This window comes from Bubalus kerabau, chromosome 8, assembly GCF_029407905.1.
Source record: "Bubalus kerabau isolate K-KA32 ecotype Philippines breed swamp buffalo chromosome 8, PCC_UOA_SB_1v2, whole genome shotgun sequence".
Classification (NCBI taxonomy): Eukaryota; Metazoa; Chordata; class Mammalia; order Artiodactyla; family Bovidae; genus Bubalus; species Bubalus kerabau.
The window spans coordinates 99,115,845-99,135,835 of NC_073631.1; the positions used below are offsets into that span (position 1 = coordinate 99,115,845).

General features: G+C 48.0%; 1 protein-coding gene across 1 annotated transcript in view; it reads right to left on the minus strand.

The window, feature by feature from the left end:
- Positions 1-15,895: 15,895 nt before the first annotated feature.
- The window catches only part of PLXNA4 (plexin A4), a 475,557-nt gene continuing 471,461 nt past the window's right edge, over positions 15,896-19,991 (minus strand). Inside the window, exon 32 of the mRNA XM_055590947.1 lies at positions 15,896-17,870. Coding sequence (XP_055446922.1) covers positions 17,775-17,870 — 96 coding nt within the window. The 3' untranslated portion in view covers positions 15,896-17,774. The remainder of the gene's footprint in view (positions 17,871-19,991) is intronic.

Here is a 19,991-nt window from a genome sequence, read left to right on the forward strand (position 1 = left end):
CAGGAAAGTTGGGCACTGGTGTGTTCTTTTGGGGCATCTCCAGCTCCATCATGGCCCCAAGTCAACTCATTCCAGTGGGCCCACCACACTTCCCTGGTGACTCAGATGGTAAAGAATCTGCCTGCAATGCAGGAGACCTGGGTTTGATTCCTGAGTCAGTGAGATACCTTGGAGAAGGCAATGGCAACCCTCTCCAGTATTCTTGCCTGGAGGATTTCACAGGCAGAGGAGCCTGATGGGCTACAGTCCATGGGGTCACAAAAGGTTGGACACGACTGAACAACTTTCACTCACTTACCACGCATATGAGGCAGTCATTTCTGCCTTAGTTGTGTATTCAGAGGTTCTGCTTTCCTTTTACTAAGACAGCCTGAGTGCAAGCAAGCAACATTCCATTTCTGAAAACATGAAAACCCACAGCAGTAATACAACAACCTCAAATTATGAGAAAGTTTCTCTAAGATAACGAATGACATCTCCATGACCTTGGGGATGTGCAAAAATTTCTTGAACAGTGCACTGAAATACTAAGCATGTTAGAGGAGAGTAATACATTGGACTATATTAAAAAGATCTTTTTCCATTTAAGTCATCATTTGAACAGTGAACAGGCAGCCCATGGACAAGAAGAAGATATTTGCAAGACAGACACACCTTGTTTTATTGTGACTTGCTTTACTGTACTTTGCAGATACTGTCTTCTTATTTTTTTTACAAAGGGAAGTTTTATGGCAACCCCGACACAAGCAAGATGGTTGGCATCATTTTTTTTTTTCTAACAGCATTTGCTCACTTGGTGTCTCTGGGTCACTTTTGATTGATTTTTACAGTATTTCAAACTTTTATTATTATATGTGTTTTGATGATCTCTGAGCAGTGATGTTTGGAGTTACTATTGCAAAAAATATTACAGCTTGTTAAAGCCTCAAGTTATGGTTAGCATTTTTAGCAATAAACATTTTAAATTAAGGTATGGATATCATTTTTAGACCTAATGTTATTGCACACTTAATGGAAGACAGTATGATGATAGTATAACTTTCAGGTACCTGGGAAACCAAAAAATTCATGAGACTCACTTTATTGTGGTGGTCTGGAACCAAACCCACAATGTCTCTGACATACACCTATGTCCATCAGCAGATGAATGGATAAGAAAGCTGTGGTACATATACACAATGGAGTATTACTCAGCCATTAAAAAGAATACATTTGGATCAGTTCTAATGAGGTGGATGAAACTGGAGCCTATTATACAGAGTGAAGTAAGCCAGAAAGAAAAACACCAATACAGTATACTAATGCATATATATGGAATTTAGAAAGATGATAACAATAACCCTGTGTACGAGACAGCAAAAGAGACACTGATGTATAGAACAGTCTTATGGACTCAGTGGGAGAGGGAGAGGGTGGGAAGATTTGGGAGAATGGCATTGAAACATGTAAAATATCATGTATGAAATGAGTTGCCAGTCCAGGTTCGATGCACGATACTGGATGCTTGGGGCTGGTGCACTGGGACGACCCAGAGGGATGGTATGGGGAGGGAGGAGGGAGGAGGGTTCAGGATGGGGAACACATGTATACCTGTGGCGGATTCATTTTGACATTTGGCAAAACTAATACAATTATGTAAAGTTTAAAAATAAAATAAAATTAAAAAAAATCTGATATTGTAAAAGAGGGTGAAAGAGTTAGCATGTTCTTTACAAAAGAGGCTATCCCAATGGTCAGTGAGTACATGAAAAAGTCCCCAGTACCGTTATTCATCAGATGCATGCAAATTCAAACCACAATGAGACACCGTTATGCACCCAGCAGAGTGGCTAATATCAGAGATGACAAAAACCAAGTCTTGCAGAGGCGTGGTGTGGTCTGAATTCTTAGACATCTCCTATGGAAGTATGGACCTGTTCAGTTGTTTTGGAAAACTGTTTGACAGTGTCTGCTTCAAAACCTAAACACAGGTCTGCTCTAGGACCCAACAATTTCTCTACTAAATATTTATGTGAAAGTAACAAAATATATGTGCACAGAAAAGCTGCATAAGAATGTTCACAGTAGCGATGAAATACAATGCAGCAAAAAGAAAGAACTCAATGATACCAGGCCACAGTGTGGAGGAGTCTCAAAGACATTATGCTGAAGGAAAGAAGGGAAAAAACTAGACTGACCATACATTGTTTGTTTATATGAAGTCTGTGTAAAACTAATCTATGGTGATAAAACTTAGAACAGCAGTCAGATCAGGAGGTGGGGGAGAGTTAGTGTTTATTTACTAGGAAAGGGCATGAGGGAAATTCTGGGGAGATGCGTGTGTTTTATATCTTGATCTGTTGCTTGTCATAGTTGTTCAGTTGTTAAATAGTGTCAGACACTTTTGCAACCCCCTGGACTGTAGCCTGCCAGGCTCCTTTTTCCGTGGGATTTCCCAGGTAAGAATACTGGAGTGAGTTGCCGTTTCCTTCTCCAGGGCATTTTCCTAACTCAGGGATTGAACCTGCGTCTCCTGCTTGGCAGATGGATTCTTTACCACTGTGACACCCGGGAAAGTGAGTATTTAGTAGGGAGGGGCATGAGGGAACTTCCAGCAGAGATGCCATGTGTTTGGTATCTTGACCTGGTTGGTACACATGTGAACATTCACAGTTGTACTCAATATTTTCATAATTTACTGTATAAAAAGCTCAGTTCAGTTCAGTCTCTCAGTCTTGTCTGACTCTCTGTGCCCCATGGACTGCAGCACGCCAGGCTTCCCTGTCCATCACCATCTCCCAGAGTTTGCTCAACCTCATGTCCATCGAGTCAGTGATGCCTCCAACCATTTCATCCTCTGTCGTCCCCTTCTCCTCCTGCCTTCAGTCTTTCCCAGCATCAGAGTCTTTTCCAATGGGTACAAAAAGTAGATCTCAATTTTTTTTTTTTAAAGGGAAAGGAGGCTCAACGTTCAGGTAGAAAAAATGATGAATGTCCTCTGAGCCATGCAAACTCTATGCTGTCTTCCAGGAGTAAGCATGGAGAGAGTGATGGGGTTATAGAGACTTAGCAGCAGCAGCAGCAGCAGAGCAGTGCAACCTCGGTCAGATCTCCTCTGAGTGACCTAGCACTGTGCCAGTGGATCTCATGCTGGAATCCAGAGAATGGAAGACTGCTCCTGGCTAGATGAGTAAACCCCAACTCCTGGCTTTGGGACAGCAGTTCCTGGCATGGCAAGGCTGCTTCCCACACACATCTGCTCAAGTTCAAGGGCTGATACTTCTGTGGGTTGTCAGTATTCCCAGTGGAGCCCCACCTTACACCCTGGGGCATCCTTGAATACAGGTCCAAGCTGGATGAGGCCAGCAGGCATGGTCAGAGATGCCTCTGGACCTGGGTGAGACCCTGGGTGGCATTCTGGGCCATCGCTCTTCAAAGTGTAGTCCATGATTGAAGCCTGTCCACAAACTGATGCTCACCCACGATGATGTAAGATGGAAAGAGAGAGTTAAGTGTTGAGAAGCTTCTATAGCTATTAGAAAGAGTCCTTTATGTCTATCGAATTTACTGATTAGAAATTGGGGCTTATTAGGTGTATATCTATATTCTTCTTTTCATTGATCTCATTTGTTTCCATCATGTTTTGCAAAAACTTGGAACTGCGATGGACTGAAAATTTTTACAGAGAACCCGGTCTTACATCTCAGGTAGTTGAAGGAGCATTTTCCTAGATGGTCAGAGGCATGTCCCAAAAGAGCATATGGAATTGCCGGGGCGGGGTTTCTGATAAGTCGGGAGCTGTTGATGCCTGCACTTGGCAATTTTTAGAGACACTGAGCAAAACAGCCTAACTGTGGTTTCCATAGTTACCAGCCACCGCCGAGGAGAACATGAGCAGATTTTAAAGGGAAAAGCCCAGCACTGGCAGAAGTCAGAAAGATGGGGCAGACGCTGGACCCCAGAAGGAAACTGGGCCACTACTCTACGTAGCGGAGACCATTAGCTGTGGTCTTGATCCCAGAGGCAGATGCCCTGGGGACCCAGTGATGGCACATTGCATCTCATTTGTCCATAAAGGACACAAGGCAGGCTGACGAGAAGCCTTTAATCATGGCAGCAGGCGAGATTACCCTGCCGGGGTCCCCCTCTCTGGTCCTCTCCCAGGGCCATCTCCAGGATGGTTACCCTCTTTCACCACCATGAAGCCTGCGGTCTGTGGACCTTCACCCAAAGCAAAGTTAGCAATAAGGGAGAGGCGGCGGGAGCCGACCTGTACCAGCCCCACTGGCCTTCGTGCTCAAGCTTGGGACCAGGATTTCAGTCCAGCCTCTCCTCCACTGTCATCGACTAGGGTCAGTACCTTGGTCCATCCTCTGCCTCACAGGTTCAGTCATGTGCTTGTTCATTTTTGTTTCCCTCAACAAACATTTCTAGAGCACTTGCTTGAGGCCAGAACCTGTCCCAGATGCTGGAGATTGAGCAGGGCCCAAGCTGAGATGGCCTCTGCCTTCATAGAGTTCATATCCTAATGGGAGAGGCAGATGATGGGAGCATAAACCACAAGGCAAGGTGATGATACATTCCACGGGCCTCGGGGTGGTGCATTGGGCCAGGAGGGGCTGCAGTGTTGGCAGAAACATTTACAATGCAGCCTTTAGTATTTGAGGGGATGTGTCCATGCGTGGTAAGTCGCTTCACTTGTGTCTGACTCTTTGTGACCCTGTGGACCATAGCCCACCAGGCTCCTCTGTCCTTGGGGATTCTCCAGGCAAGAATACCGGAGTGGGTTGCCACGCCCTCCTCCAAGGGAATCTTCCCAACCCAGGGATCAAACCTGCCTTTCTTATGTATGTCTCCTGCATTGGCAGGGGGAGTTTTTCACCACTAGCACCACCTGGAAAGTCCACTGAAGTGATGTGAAGGGCTAAAACACAGCCGCCAAAAGAAGACCCTGTTTTTGGTAATATGACTCACAGGATCTGTAGAAAGTGCCACACAAGCCAGGGTTCAAAAAAATGCTTGTCAGTTGAATCTATGGAGCCACAAAAATCAACCATTTGTAAGTCCCTTTCACCCACACCTGCATGACCTTGAAGCCCAGAGAGGCCGTTGATACTCAGTGGATTTCAGACAGGACTTGAGTTCCCACAAGTGCCAGAAACTCCGCCAAAGAACCCACCTGGGCCTCCAGCCACCAGAGGGCGTTGCTGCTGCTCCTTGGCTTTGACGCAGGCCGCTGGTAAGCCAAGAGAAAGACTGATGTTGCTTTGGAAAAATATTTGGATTATGTGAAATAAGAAGCAGTCCCGCCTCAGAATTATAGGCTTGTAAATCACTCTGGGGAGAAAAAGGGCCAGGGGGACGGGCGAGATGTGGGCCATGAGTTTACGATTTCTCCAGAAGCCCTTGATAGAATTACAGCCTCATAACTCATGGGGGCCCACCCTTTATCCCAGCCTGGCTTCAGCCCCCCACCCCCCGACCCCAGGAAAGGTTGATCAGGATGCCCACAATGAGAGACTTGATTGGCAGAGGCCTTAAGCAAGCCCCTCTAAAGCTTTCTGGGGTGTGTGAGGGGAGGTGGCCCTCGTGGCTGTTGGTACATTGGGTGCTGGCAGTGGGGCCTCAGTGTCAGAGACCCGGTGGGGCTGTGTCCATGGGAGTTCTGGAGGACTGAGCCTGAAGAGGGCAGCCGGTCTGCAGGACTCGACACCAGACAGAAGGGGCTCTGAGGGGTTCTAGGGGGAGGCAGCCACCTGCTGCTAGGTCCCTTGGACCCACCCCACAAGGACCTGTTTCTCTCTTTGGATGCGGTAGCGTGTCATGAGGCTGCCTTGCTTCTCCTCCCTTATCTGAGCCATGTCTCTAGTTGGCCCTTTAACAAAACAGCCCCTTCGGTCAATACAGTGCTGCAGAAGGGCTCGCAGATGTGTGCTGGGGGAGCTGGCACTGACCTCCCTCCAGCTGGGAAGATGTGCCATGGTTAGGAGGAGGGGGTGGCTGATGATATGCCGGCCATCCCCCTGCCTCCCGCCATGGCCTCTGTCATGTCCAGGGTTTATAAAAAGGCCATAGGAAATATGTTTCCAGTGGTGAGCCAGTGATGCCCTGTTAAATATAGCAGCCTTTCGAAAACCTTAAGGACTCCACCAAAAAACTATTAGAAATAATACATGAATACAGCAAAGTGGCAGGATACAAAATCAATATACAAAAATCTGTTTCATTTCTATATGCTAATAATGAGTTAACAAAAGGAGAAACTAAGAAGACAATTCCATTTACAATCACAACAAAAAGAATAAAATACTTGGGAATAAATTTAACCAAGGAGGTGAAAGACCTGTACACTGAAAATTGTAAGACATTGTTGAAAGAAATTGAAGAAGACACAAATAAATGGAAAGATATTCCATGCTCATGGATTGGAAGAATTGGCATTGTCAAAATGTCCATATTACCTAAAGCAATCTACAGATTCAGTGTGAACCCTATCAAAATCTCAAGGACATTTTTCACAGAAACAGAACAAAAAATTATAAACTTTATATGGAATCATGAAAGCCCTCAAACTGCCAAAGCAATCAGGAGGCAAAAAAGAACAAAGCTGGGGGCATCACACTGCCTGACTTTAAGCTATTTGATAAAACAAGCATGGTATTGGCAGAAAAACAGATAAACAGATCAATGGAACAGAATTGACAGCCCAGAAATAAACCCTTGCATATATAGACAACTAATTTATGGAAAAGGAGTAAAGAACGTAAATGGTGCTGGGAAACCAGACAGCTGCATACAAAAAAAAAAAAAGAAAGAAAGAACTAGACCACTCTCTCACTCCATACAGAAAAATTAACATAAAATAGATCAAAGACTTGAATGTAAGACCTGGAACCATAAAACACCTAGAAAAAAATATAGGCAGCATGCTCTTTGACATCGATCTTAGCAATATCTTTCTAGATATTTCTCTGCAAACAATGGAAACCAAGCAGATACTGTATGTTGTCACTTATATGTGGAATCTAAAAAATAATACAAATAAATGTAAATGCAAAACAGAAGCAGACTCACCAGCATAGAAAACAAACTAACGGTTATCAAAGGGAAGGGGGGGGGGATTGTAGGGGCAAATTAAGGATATGGGATTATGAGATACAAGCTACTATGTATAAAATAGATAAGATACAAGGATATATTGTGTAGCACAGGGAGTTACAGACATTATATTGTAATAGCTTTAATGGAGTCCAAGCTGTACACCTGAAACTAAGTAATAATGTAAATCAACATAGTTCAATCTTAAGAAAGTCTAATAAAAAAATAAAAACAAATTAAATGAACAAACCAAACCAAACAATAAGAAATGTAGCTACAGAGAGCAGTCCTGGCGACCAGGGGAGAAGGGGCAGAGGAAGGGTGATGGATGGAAACTAAGTTTTTGATGGTGAGCATATTGTAGAGTATACAGAAGTAGGAATGTAATGTTTTAGATGTGATACTTATAGAAGGTTTTAAATCAGTGTTACCTCAAAAAATAGCTACCTTTTTCGAGGTGTGCTCACTACGTGTCAGACGTTGTATATGTAATTCTACCATCTCACAACTTCTCACGATTTTCTCATAAGTTACTTCCATTTCACAGATGAGGAGAGTGAGGCATTGAGCTGTAAATCAATTTATCTAAGCCACTCACATACAGCTAAGTAGGGTGTTGACGATTAGAACCCAGATCCCACATCACTCTTGTGCATCCCACCAGGGAGCCTGCCAGCATCTCATCCCTGTGAATGTCAGTCTCTAAGTTTTTCAGCTAAATTCCCGTTCAATGTCTATTCTTCTCTCCCTGCTGTAGTTCCCAGTTGTAATCCAGTGCCTATCTTTTCTCATTTTCTCTGCAATATCCTTTGCATTTCCAGTGCTATGGTGATAATCAACCTACCAGGGAAAGAGAGAGGGAGAGAGAAGCTCTATAGTTTGTTACAATAGAGCCCAATCAAGAGCATAAGTTTTAGAGTCAGAGAAGCCTAGATTCCCATTCCAGCTCCATCACCCCTATCATTTGCCGTTTGTGGGATGGGAGTTGCTATTGCTTTGAGCCTCAGTGTACTCATCCATAAAATGGGTGTAGCAGTGACAGCTACTTCAGAAGGCTGGATCCTGAGAGTGAATGAAGTAACGTATGTAAGTGACATAGCAACTCATAAAATGAGTTCATCCCTCCAAGGCAGTTCCTTCTGGCCTGGGAGCTGATGACCCTCTTGTCACAGGGCATTAAACCAAGGTTACAGTCCTCCCCTACACTTGTATGTGCTTCTCCATCTCCTCCCAGATGCTATACATTCTCAAGGCTCCTAAATTTTTTAATTGATGGGATACCAAAGACTAATGACATCTTGAAAACCTTGTCTTTAGGATCAGTTTGGTTTCATTACATGATCTTCTTCAGGTATCTGATCTTGTGGCCCCATGCTTTAGAGAAAACAGTGGGCGTTTGTCTTATTCCTAAGTATCCAGCTTTGAGTTCAGAATAAAGGAAATGTTAAGACCCGGTCTACTACTGAGTTGAGGAGACAGGACTGAAAACAAGGTGAAATTATTAGGGAATAAAATTATCATGTACATACATCAGCACTGGTTCTGTTAAAGTGCTGAGTGCTGTATTATAGGCAATTAGAGGCTCTAGGCACTCAGGATAAGGTGGTAATTGTGCAAGAAAGAACGGCAGAGGTGCTGGAGGAAGTTGAGTAGCAACCAGTCCCTCTGAGAAGTCACCTGTGAATGTGTTGGGTCACAGAGCCAGTGGGACTTATCGTTTTCAGTTATCCATTTCTGTATTTTATTGGGAAGCTGTATTCTTTCTTTCTTTTCTTTTTTGGCTATGCCAGATCTTAGTTGCGGCATGTGGGATCTGGTTTCCTAACCAGGAATCAAGCCCAAGCCCCCTGCACTGGGAGCACAGAATCTTAACCACTGGACCACCAGGGAAGTCCCAGAAAGCTTTATTCTTATATTTCAAAATTTGGGCAGCTGAGGGATTCTTTGCACTGACTTTATTCATTCATTTAACAGACATTTTTAGAGCAACTACTATGTTCTTGGGATAGGACCAAGTATGAGACAGAGAGTCAACATGTGGGGTCTTTCCTTCAGGAGCCCGTCACTCAGTACTGAAGCCACCATCGGCTAAAAACTTGTAAGATGTTGGGATTCACTCTAAGTCCTTTGAAAGCCTTACATCACGTGATCCTCTCAACAACTCTGTGAGGAAAGCGTTATTATTCCCATCTTTCCAGATGAGAAAAACCAAGATTTGGAGACAGGAATTTGCTCCAGTTGACCGTGCTAGGCAGTAATTGGGGGCGGCGGGGGGGGGGCGGGTCTTTGCTATTACTCTATGTAGAGAATGGGTTCAGGCACAAAGGGGGATGAGGTCACAGCTGTCTGAATGTGGGGTGTTCACACAGTTCTGAGCCCCAGGTGTATCCTGCCTGTGTTGCCCAGGAGAATTCACACAACTAGAGGCAAACCACCGAGGAAGAAGAAATGAGAAGGGCCCTGAGGAATCAGGGTCAGGGCAGGCAGGCACGTGAGGAAGGGGTGCCATGATTAGGTCCTTGTAGTTGGCGTGGGTGGGCTGAGCGCCATCTCCAGTGACTCGCCAGCCCCCTCACTGACAACCCTGCTTCCTGTAACCCCCAGGCCTGCCCTTGAGTTGCCAGAGGTGGCCAGGTTGGACCAGATAGTGGGGGAATCTGGCAGGTGTGGAAGCGGCAGGACTGAACTTCTGAACTCCAATATGGAAGAAGCATAAGAAGGGTCCCTTCAGCTGGCAGCATGTGTTCCGGCCCCGCTTGGGTCTTAGAGCAGCAGTCCCCAACCTTTTTGGCACCAGGGACCAGTTTCAAGGAAGACCTTTTCTTCCACCGACCACGGGTGGGTGGGTGGGGGGTGGATTCGGGATGATCCAAGTGCATTGCACTTACTGTGCGCTTTGTGTATGTGTGTGTTAGTCGCTCAGTCATGTCTGACTCTTTGCGACGCTATGGACTATATAGCTCACCAGGCCCCTCTGTCCATGGAATTCCCCAGGCAAGAACACTAGAGTGGGTCACCGTTCCCTTCTCCAGGGGATCTTCCCAACGCAGGGATCAAACCTGGGTCTCCGGCATTGCAGGAAGATTCTTCACTGTCTGAGGCACCAGTTTATTCCTAATCCAATGCTGCTGCTGATCTGACAGGGGATAGTGGTCTGGGGCCTAGAGGCTGGGCACCCCTGTCTTGGAGGGATCGTCAGGCCTTTATTAGAATCAGGCAGCAATAGGTGCTGCTGACAGCAGCCAGCCCGTGTGTGTGAGCCAGCCTTTCTAGACATCACAAGAGGCTGTCGTCCACTGCCTCCTCGAGGCAGCTACCATCTAGAGTGAGGACTTGGGTGGGGAATGCGTTCTCTCCAGAGTGTGTGCCTGGAAAGCCCATTGAGAAAGACTGAGAGACTGATCGGCTCTGTACTAAAGCGATGTCTGCTGACGTCCTGGTCGTATTGACCGGGAATACGTCTGCTTTCCCCAGCTTGGCAGGGTTATCACCTCCTGAGATGCCTGCTCTGTAGCTGAGGACAGAGCCTTAAGTAAACAGATGCGTCTCAGGTGGTGGAGTTCAGACATCACATAGCTGAAAAGAGAAAGGGCTGTGTGTCCAGACCGTAGGGTATAGTGGCCACCAGGGGCTACTTGTGGTCCCGCCTCTCCCTTTCAGACAGACACATAAAGAAACATTCCAAATCCCAAACTGCATTTTTTATTATTTTTTAATAAACTTTATTCTATATTACAAATAGGTTTTTTTTTTTTTTGTTCTGAACTGCAAAATAGGAATGCCTTATATTTACATACACAGGTATACAATTAATTATAACAAAGGTACAGAAGCTTGCCTTTACCAAGTTACAACTGGGCTCCAATTTAAATAGCATAGGTTTCCTTTTTAAAAACTTTTATTTAAAATCTTTTTTTTTTTTGTAATCTTACTTGGATACACTTCTTTAAAAACCAAACCAGAAGACCCTCTTTCCTCTAATAGATTTCATCCACATATCTTTGAGGCTCATTATAACACTGTTGTCTAAAGATATGTTTTGCTTTGTTCTAACAAAGGATTGGTGTTCAAGGTGGGGGCTTTATGGAGACAGAAGTGGGGTGAGGCTGCGAGTGGGTGATGGGAACAGGACTGACCAACCTGCTACTTTCAGCCACCTGTCTCTGAGACTCAAAGGCCCCTGCCCGTCCCTTAAATCACCCATTCATCCTTTCCTGCTCCTCCTCCTCTCTCTAGTGTTTGAGACTTAACTCTGGGTCATCTGACCAGGCCAGACTCCTCTTCCCCCACCCCTTGGCTCATTGAGCCCTTATCTGTTGTAGTACCCTGGAGTTGCTGGTTGCTATGGTAACTTGGCAGGACCCTGCTGAAAGACATAGGCTGGTCTCTACTAGCTAAAGTGGGGAGGAGGGCGGCTGCCTCCAACCCTTCCTTCCCATCTTGGGGCCTGGGGTTCTTGTTCTTGGTCAGTGCAGCCAACACATGACTAAACCAGGACCTCCGGCCTCAAGGATGCCAAGCCTTGAGAGAGTGATGGGGGTGCAGAGGGTCATTCACCCTAAAACACAAAGTCATGGTTTCCAAATGGAAACAAGATTCTTTGAGGTAAGCTAGCGTTTCTCTTTAAAGAACGGAAGGTTTAACGAGCCAACAAGCTGACGGGAACACTGGGGAGGGACAGGGAAGGAGAACACACAGGGACATGCATACCTTCTTGGTCATCTGCCTGAACTGTGTTCAACAGTCCTGTTTGGTAAAGTGGTGTCTCAGTTTCTTAAGTGTCCTTTGCACTGCTCTTTAATCGTATCCTCTGTTTGGAATTCTACTCTTATAAGGGAGCCCTTCTAAAATGTGCTTGACTTATAAGATCAAAGATACCAACAAAAGAAGTTCTGATTCCAGATAAAGAAACTGGTGGAAGACGAGATGCACAGACCTCTTTGCCATGCGCATCTGTCTTCGTGATCCCTCCATGACCAATCCCTAATAGGGTCTCCCTGCTGTTTGGGGGAAGCCCTGGGGTTCAACAACACCAGGGGCAGCCTGGAGAGAAGTGATAGAGGATATAGAGTGGAGGGAAGGTGAGGCTCACCCGACCAAGGTCACTCGCCCTCCCCCATCCCCACCCAGCTCACCGTCTCTGCCAGTACAAACAGAAATCTCTTTTTATTCATTAGGGATTCTGTTTTGTTTTGATTTAGGGTAGTCACCTGCCTACTCAAAGGATTTAATTGGACCTTAATGAGTATGTATTACTTTGACAACCAAAACATCCTTTACCTTATACAATAAAATTGGATACTCCCCTTAATTAAAGAATGATTTTATTGGGGAACACAAATTCATAGTTTAAAAAAAGGTCTCTCCTGAATGAAGTTTTACTGCAGAGATTCCTTTCTGAATGGGAGGCTGGGTCGTTCCGTTTTCCAGCACCATGACGGGAAGAGGCTCCCGGAGCGTCAGCCTGTCCCAGGAGCTGCCTCTATGGCGTCACCTACAGCTGTCCCTCGGTCTCCCTGTCTGTAGGATGACTCGTTTGCTACACCTGTGGGGTGAGGCGGCACAGTGGGGAGGAGCAGGGTAGCACTGCGTGCTCCAGCCAGCGAAAGTGCAGGGAAGCACCAAGAATGTCAGCAGCCCCTGGCTGCTTCCCCTGGCATGGCCCCGGCCCAGGGATATCCTGACCCATTGCTTTAACAAGTGGGATTTCCTCTGTCCCCCAGTCCCAGTTTCTCCTCGGACCCTTGGAAGTCACAGGCAAAGAATTCTGTGTCCCCCCTACCCCCAGTATTTGGATTTTACATCCACACCTGGGCTCCTTCCTTAAACTCAAACTCTTAACATACACAAACAAAAAATAAACTACAAAACCTCAAACCACCCATCGATGGTTCAAAGATAAAGGGAAGGGCTGAGAGACAAGGGGTCTTTAGTGGTCTGTCCTGAGAGCCAACAGGGAGAGTGGGAAGCTGAAAGAAGGTTCTTGATGACTACATGAGCTAGAAGCAAGCAGAAGGTCCAGGAAGCAGGTGGGATCTGCCTGGGTCAGTCTGCTGGTGCTGGGGGCACCCTGGGGACTCTGGTACCTATCCATGGAAGTGCCTCTTAGAGGTCCACCCTAGGGTTCTCATTGTGGAAGGGAGGGGGCGGTGCTGTTCCTGGAAGGACTATAGTCCAGGGTCTGCTTTCTGTCTGCAGAGTGCCTCCCCAAGGCCCCTCTCCCTCCACAGGTCTCTGTGAGGTGGGAATGTCTATTCTTGATTAACAATAATTAACCTTAACCTTCACTAGGCTAAATATTTGACTTCGCATTCTGTGAGGTCAAGGAGAAGTGTCCCTTAGTCTTGAGAGAAGAGACGGATGGCACACAGAGCTTCCCCATTTGTAGGGTGGAAACGAGGCCTTGTTGAGGCTCTGAAAGCATCAATAGGACTTGCCCTGTGGAACAGAGGTCACTGGGGAAACCACTTCTGTGGCTCCTCTGATGGGAGACCCACCAGGCCCCAGCTGTATCAGGGAGCCTCGAGGGCTCAGTGGGGGCAACTTTGGAAGGCAGGACAGGGCTGGGGTGGTCCCAGGAGGCTGGACTGAGGGCGGAGCTGTCCACCTGAGGCTGAACAGCTCCCGAACTTAGTGGATACATGGCCTTGGGGCAGAGCCTCACGTGCGGGGGTTGGGGGCACTCTGCTGGGGAAGGGGCACACTCAGGAGCCAGACATGCAAAGGGGATCAGAGGTCGAGGACCTATCATGAGGGAAAGGGGAGGGGGCAGTGTTGGGATAATGCATCAACACTGACCCCAGGGTTGGGAGGTGAGAGCTGGAGACCTTACTCCCACTGCTGCCTGGGACCAGTCCTGGCCAGTCTGCCTCTAATGTTTAAACTGACTTGTCTCTTTCCAGCATCTCTGGCTTCACTCACTCACCCATGGGCTCAAGAGAGAGAGGCTCTAGGCTGGCTCTGGGTGTGCATGGTATTCTCGGTCAATGGGATATCCAGGTTTTCCCAAGACCCTGAATTCCAAATTACACTGAAAGAAGGCAAGAGGAAGTTAACAGCCACAAAAGCCAGCTTCAGGCAGTGTTGCTATTTGTGGTGACCAGGACATGTCAGGGTCTCTCCTTCCAGGAAAGGACAAGGGATGGTAAATATGCCCCTACCTGGGGAGACTTGTGCCCTTGGGAGAGACGACCAGCCTGCAGCAAACTGTCCCAGCCTCTCTCTGCTCATTCTTAAATTCAGGACCTCACAGCATTTCTCCCTGCCTCTTACCATCCCATTTTGGTCCAACATTCAAACTCCTCACCTAATCCAAGTCGGTTATGTGTGACTGTGTGATCTCCTGGTACCATTTTAGACCCTGGTGGTTCCAAGGGTTGAAGGAGTGAAAGAGACGGGATGAAAGGAAGGTGAGGAGACACGGCCTTTCCTCCTGTGCTCTCTGTCCAGGACTCTAGGAGTCAGATAAAGGTCCCACTGTGAACAGAACTGTGACCCAGCACATAAACTGTGACACGGAGGGGGGACCCTGAAGAGACCTCCCTCCTGCAGGACCCAGTCTGCCCAAGTCCCTTCTCTCGTGCATGCTGGCCAGCACGGGGTCTCCGGCCTGCCAGGAGGAGGTTGGGGATTCCAGGGGAGGTTCGGAAAGAAGATCTGGGGGAAAGAAAGGCTTTTTTTTTTTTGATCACGCTGCCTTGTTTTTACTTTGAAATGTATCACACGTGTACCAAGAATCCAAACAAAAGAAATGGAAAACAAACAGCGAACGGAAAGAGAGCTCTTATGGGCAAGATGGGTTGCGCTCTGCATGACTCTGTCCTACTTCTCCATCCCCAACAGGCTGCAGAGACTTCGGGCAAACAAAGCACCAGAAACAACCACCCCACCAATTAAAGAAAACCTGCCCCAAACTCCCCCAGGAGACACGAGGAAACCAGGGAAACGTGCCCATCCTCCTCCCCTTTTTCTTCCCGACATTTCTTTGATGGGTTTGAGGTTTCTCTTATAATGAAAAACATAGGGAGAAAAAGTTTTGTACCGACAACAAAACAATAACAATAATAATAATCCAGTTTAAAAAAAAAGCTTCAGCAGAACCATGGTAACAGTCTTTTTCTCTGCTTGTTCATTTTTTTTTCTCTAACTGTGCAAAACTTAAAAAATAAATCAAAACACACTCACTCATGCACACACACGCACAGCTTCCATTCAGCACACCTGTGTTAAATATGTTTGTGTCTTTCTTCTCCCCAACCCTTCACATGTGCAAATATATGTTAGCGGCCCAGGGGCCTCCTCAGCCTGCCTCCCACATGCTTCCTTCCTGGCCTGCCAGGCCTCATAGCTTCAGGGGAGGAAATCAAATGATCAAGGGGAGAAATTCCACGCTTCTTCACCTGGCACTTCATTTGCCGAGACCTTTGGTCATGTTTTTCCCACTCAAAATGCATCGCTTCTCACTCTGCTCTTCCCGTTGATTAGGCTACTTGCGTTTTGCCCATCACTTGTCCCGCTCGATGCCACAGCACGCCCTGCTCTGTGTCACTACCGCCTGGCCTCCAGTCACGTCCAGGCTTCTCTCGGTCAGTGACCACCCTGATTTCCTATAGACAGGTGACTTCACCCCCCAGCACGCAGCACAGAAAACAAGTATGGAAATGTCCTGAAGTTGCAGAATGAATGGTGGGCAAGGGCAGAGAAGGGAAATGCTTCAGACCCTCCCCTCCCCTCCCCCCCCCCCCGCATAGGACCAGAAAGCTTTCTGAGCTCTCCGCCTACTCCCAGGGCAGACAGATACACACACACACACACACACACACACACACACACACACACATGTGCATGTGCACATGAAATCTCTCACACACACACACACGTGCTCATATCCAAAGGGGCTAGCATTCTTCAAATATAGGGTGTTCCACAGATGTTGCTGGGAATGGTCTGGTCCCTTCCTCTTTCCATGAGGGGCCCCTTTGGAGTGGATGGCAGTGGAAGATGTCTGATGCTTGAGGAGTGAAGACAAGACTGGAGGAACCTCATTCCCAACCCTGCAGATGCCTCTGCCTGTCTCCCAGAGTGGGGAACGACTTCACAGCGGGGTTGCCTGGGGAGAGTCTAAGGCCGAGACTGGACCACAGATGGAGAGATGGCGTCTAAGGTCCTTTCAACGTTACAGGTTTCCACGGCCCTCCATCAGACTGTCTCTCACCATAGCCCCTGCTCACCTAGGATGCATGTCTGAGCACGTATCTGGCTGTCTGGCTAAGACGACGTATCCGTGCATGGAAGGACAGAGGGAGAGACACAATGCCAGGGCCAAGGTCAGTGGTATGTCCCTCCTCCGATTTCCGGGCAGGTCCTTCCTCTTGATTCTTCGGTCCTCCCCAGACATGACAAACCTAGGGTTGAGTTTGGCTGGCATGTTGGTTTGTCTCTGAGAGGCTGTGCTTGCAAGTGTTTCTTCCCGGGATGACTGCAGAAGGGAGGAGGGAGGAGAGTGACTGAAGAGACAGCTGAGATGTTGATGAAATAATTCCCAAGGAGGTCTGAACAGTCCATCACAAAGTCATCTGCATAGCAATGGCACCAGACTCTGCAGGGAGTCAGGAGCAAGGCTGTCGGCCCCAACCTTCTCTAGACTTCTCAGGAAGGACAGTGGGGATGGAGCCACGGGGACCACTGGAGGTAGAAGCTCCTGGATGCACTGGTGTTTGACCCTGACCCCTGATGAGTGATGACTAAGGAGGGTTGGAAGTGCATTCTCTAGACGATGCTTCGGGGTCTGCAAGGGATCAGACCTCTGACTATGGCCGTGATTCGTTAGCATGTGGGGGTGAATGGAAAACAACCAGTTCTGCTTCCAGATAGATGCAACTCTCTTCTTTTCTCTCCTGCATGTTACATTTCTGCCACTATGAGCCACATCAGGAGGATCTCCATGGTGGGCTGTAACTGCTATTTCTCCTGTCTGGTTTTCCACAGGCCAGGACCGGGCAGGCAGGGCACCTATGGGCACTTAGAAGGACTCCGAAAAGATCTGAAGGGGACAAGGGAGCCTCTGCTGCCAATCCCACATGTGAGAGGCAGCTTGCAAGGTGCCCCTCAACCCCTCATGCTCTCCACTCCAGCCACATGCAGGAGGTGCCACCTTTCTTCCCAGAGTTGCAGGGGGACCCCGTGGAGATAGACATCTGAATCAGGTGACACCTTCCCAGTGAAGATAACACTGAGCTCACTGCCTCTTCTCCAGGCCAAGTTCAGACCCATGTGGGGACTATGGAAAGACAGAAAGTGGGGTAACAGCACAGAAGCACCCCCATCCATGACTCCTCATTCGTATCTGGGCCCTGCTGCTGCTGCTCAGGGTCAGCTGGGAAAGAGGGCCCCTCTGCTGTCTTCAGGTCAGGCCCCTTGGCGGGGTGGGGACAGGCCATCCTGGACTAACTTGAGGGTCGGCGGCTTGGTTCAGTCGTGTTGGCAGAGGAACTGAAAGAGAGGGGATCCAGGAAGGCGGGAGAGACAGAAACAGGCAGAGAGAGAAAGAGAGAGGGAGACAGCGCTGCTTAGGGGATGCTGCTGATGCCAGTCGGAACTTGCACTTGGTAAAGATGATAATCTAGACTGAGGCACGGCTTGGTGTGTCCCTCCCTCCGGTGGGGGAGGGGGGAGCGGGCGAGCTGGAAGGACGGTTCTCAGCTGTCTAAGCTCATGAGGGTTATGACTTGTTCTAGTTTGTAGGCCAGTTTCTGCTTCCCACACTGGTCATCATGGTCCAGGGGTCCGAGGATCTGTTGAAGAGCCAAGAACGGGGTGGTTACCAGTTTGCGTGCACGTATCTGTGTTCTTGGGGTACGCACTGACAGGGCTTGTGGTCAGAGAGTTTGGGAAGACGAGCGCAGATAAAGCAGCCCACACAAAGTTGCTGGGGAGGCAGACGGCCTCCACGACTTGGGTGGGGAGGTGTGTGGGGGCGCTCGGGCACAGGGAACCAACTCATGGGCATCCGTGTGTCAGTGAGCACAGGACTCCAGCACACACATAGGCATGTCTGAATACACGTGTACCTTTCGCTCCCTACGTATGACAGCTGAGAATGGGCAGAAGACACCTGTGCCGAGACGCTGCTGTTACCTCTAGGCTAAACAGCAGGGGGATCCACACCCAACGGAAAGTACAGTGCTTAGTGTCTCAGGGCAACTATGATTTCACACTATCAAGACATCCCACTACCCTGTGAGAAAGGAACATCTTCCCATCAGCAGCCCAAGGCCTGAAATTCCACATGCAGAAAGTTATTTGACTCAACTTTGCCTGTTAAGAAACAAATATCCCTCGAAGAGTGATGTCTCAAGCTTTACTGGTGACAGACATCTAATGACCAGCATCTACACAGCCTTCACTGAGATTCGGTGGTTGGTGGATGAGAATAACAGGCAGCAATTGTGGGTACAAGCAGGAAGATGTGTGGGAACCTGGCTCAGACTCAGGAGGTGTAGCACTGAATAACGGTTCCACCAGTTTCTAGCTGGGTGACGCCGGGGCAAAACACGAAACCTCTCTGAACCCTCCTTTCCTCCTCTGTAAAGCCTGGGACCTATGACTCCCTCTCTGAGTTGCTCCAAGAGAGGGCATAAAGTCACGTAACAAACATGAGCACCTGTCACACCATGCCTACTCCAGGAGGGGCAAGTGACAGACAGGAGTCCTGGGGTCAGGAACTAGGGAGTAGGGTGGGAGGGCAGCAGGAGAGAAGAGGAGGCTGAAGGCTGAAGGAGGGCCACCCAGAGCTCTGGATTTCCTGATCCAGTTAATCTATTTTTAATTGGGGAGACCCAGTCAGTTGCCAGCTTCTCAGCTGGCCAAGAACCACCAGTGATTGGCCCTGACATTTCATAAAGATGGGACATTTTCATGCTAACAGTAGAAGAGTGAACTTGGGAAGCTGGTGGCTCAGTGGGAAAGAATCTGCCTGCTGTGCAGGAGACTCAAGTTCAATCTGTGGGCTGGGAAGATCCCCTGAAGAAGGGCATGACAACCCACTCTGGTATTCTTGCCTGGAGAATCCCATGGACAAAGGAGCCTGGCGGGCTAGAATCTGTGGGGTTCAAAGGGTTGGGTATGACTGAACATGCATAAAAAGAAAAAAGAGGACTGAACCTGCAGACTGATGTCCTTTCCAAGACGAGACAGTGGCACTCATACACTGGCCTACTCTGTGTCATCCTTACTTCACAAGTGGCCACAGACAGGTGGAAACTGTCCTGGACCAGCAGTGGCCCACAGGCTGGCTGCGGGGTCCCTCTCTTAATGGACCCGCTGCTGACTTTCTCCATACTTGTTCACAGCTCATGGCCTGTGGGCACCAGGGCTGGGCCCTGCTGGGACTCCTAGATCCTCTCTTGGGGACAAGGCTGGGAGGACGTAGAGAACCCAGAGGACTGGCTTCAGCTCCTATTACTACCTTCCACTCACAGAAGGTGGCTGGGCTGCTGCTCGGACATGGGGAGCCTGACTCTGAACCCACTTGGTCTGCACTGGTATGGCCAAGAAAACTCCCGTAGGCACCTTCGTGCCGGCCAAAAGATGGCCATGTCTGAAGGGGCAATGACCCCAGGTGAGGTTTCTTAACTAGGGAACACGGCAACTAAAGACAGACTCCAGTCTACTCTGTCTGTATCTATCCTGTTCTGATTCTACCCTATCATCCTGTTTCTATTCTATTCCTTAGGACCTGCCCATGAATGTGAGGAACAACTGCTTGATTAAAGAGAATGAAGTCAGAGAGTGATATAGAAGAAATAAAGGAGAAGGAAGAAAAAAATAAAGAGAAAAATGATGAAAGAAACAGAGACTTGCTGTATATATCTGAAAAGAAGAAGGATTATGTAGAATTTACAGAATGGAACATT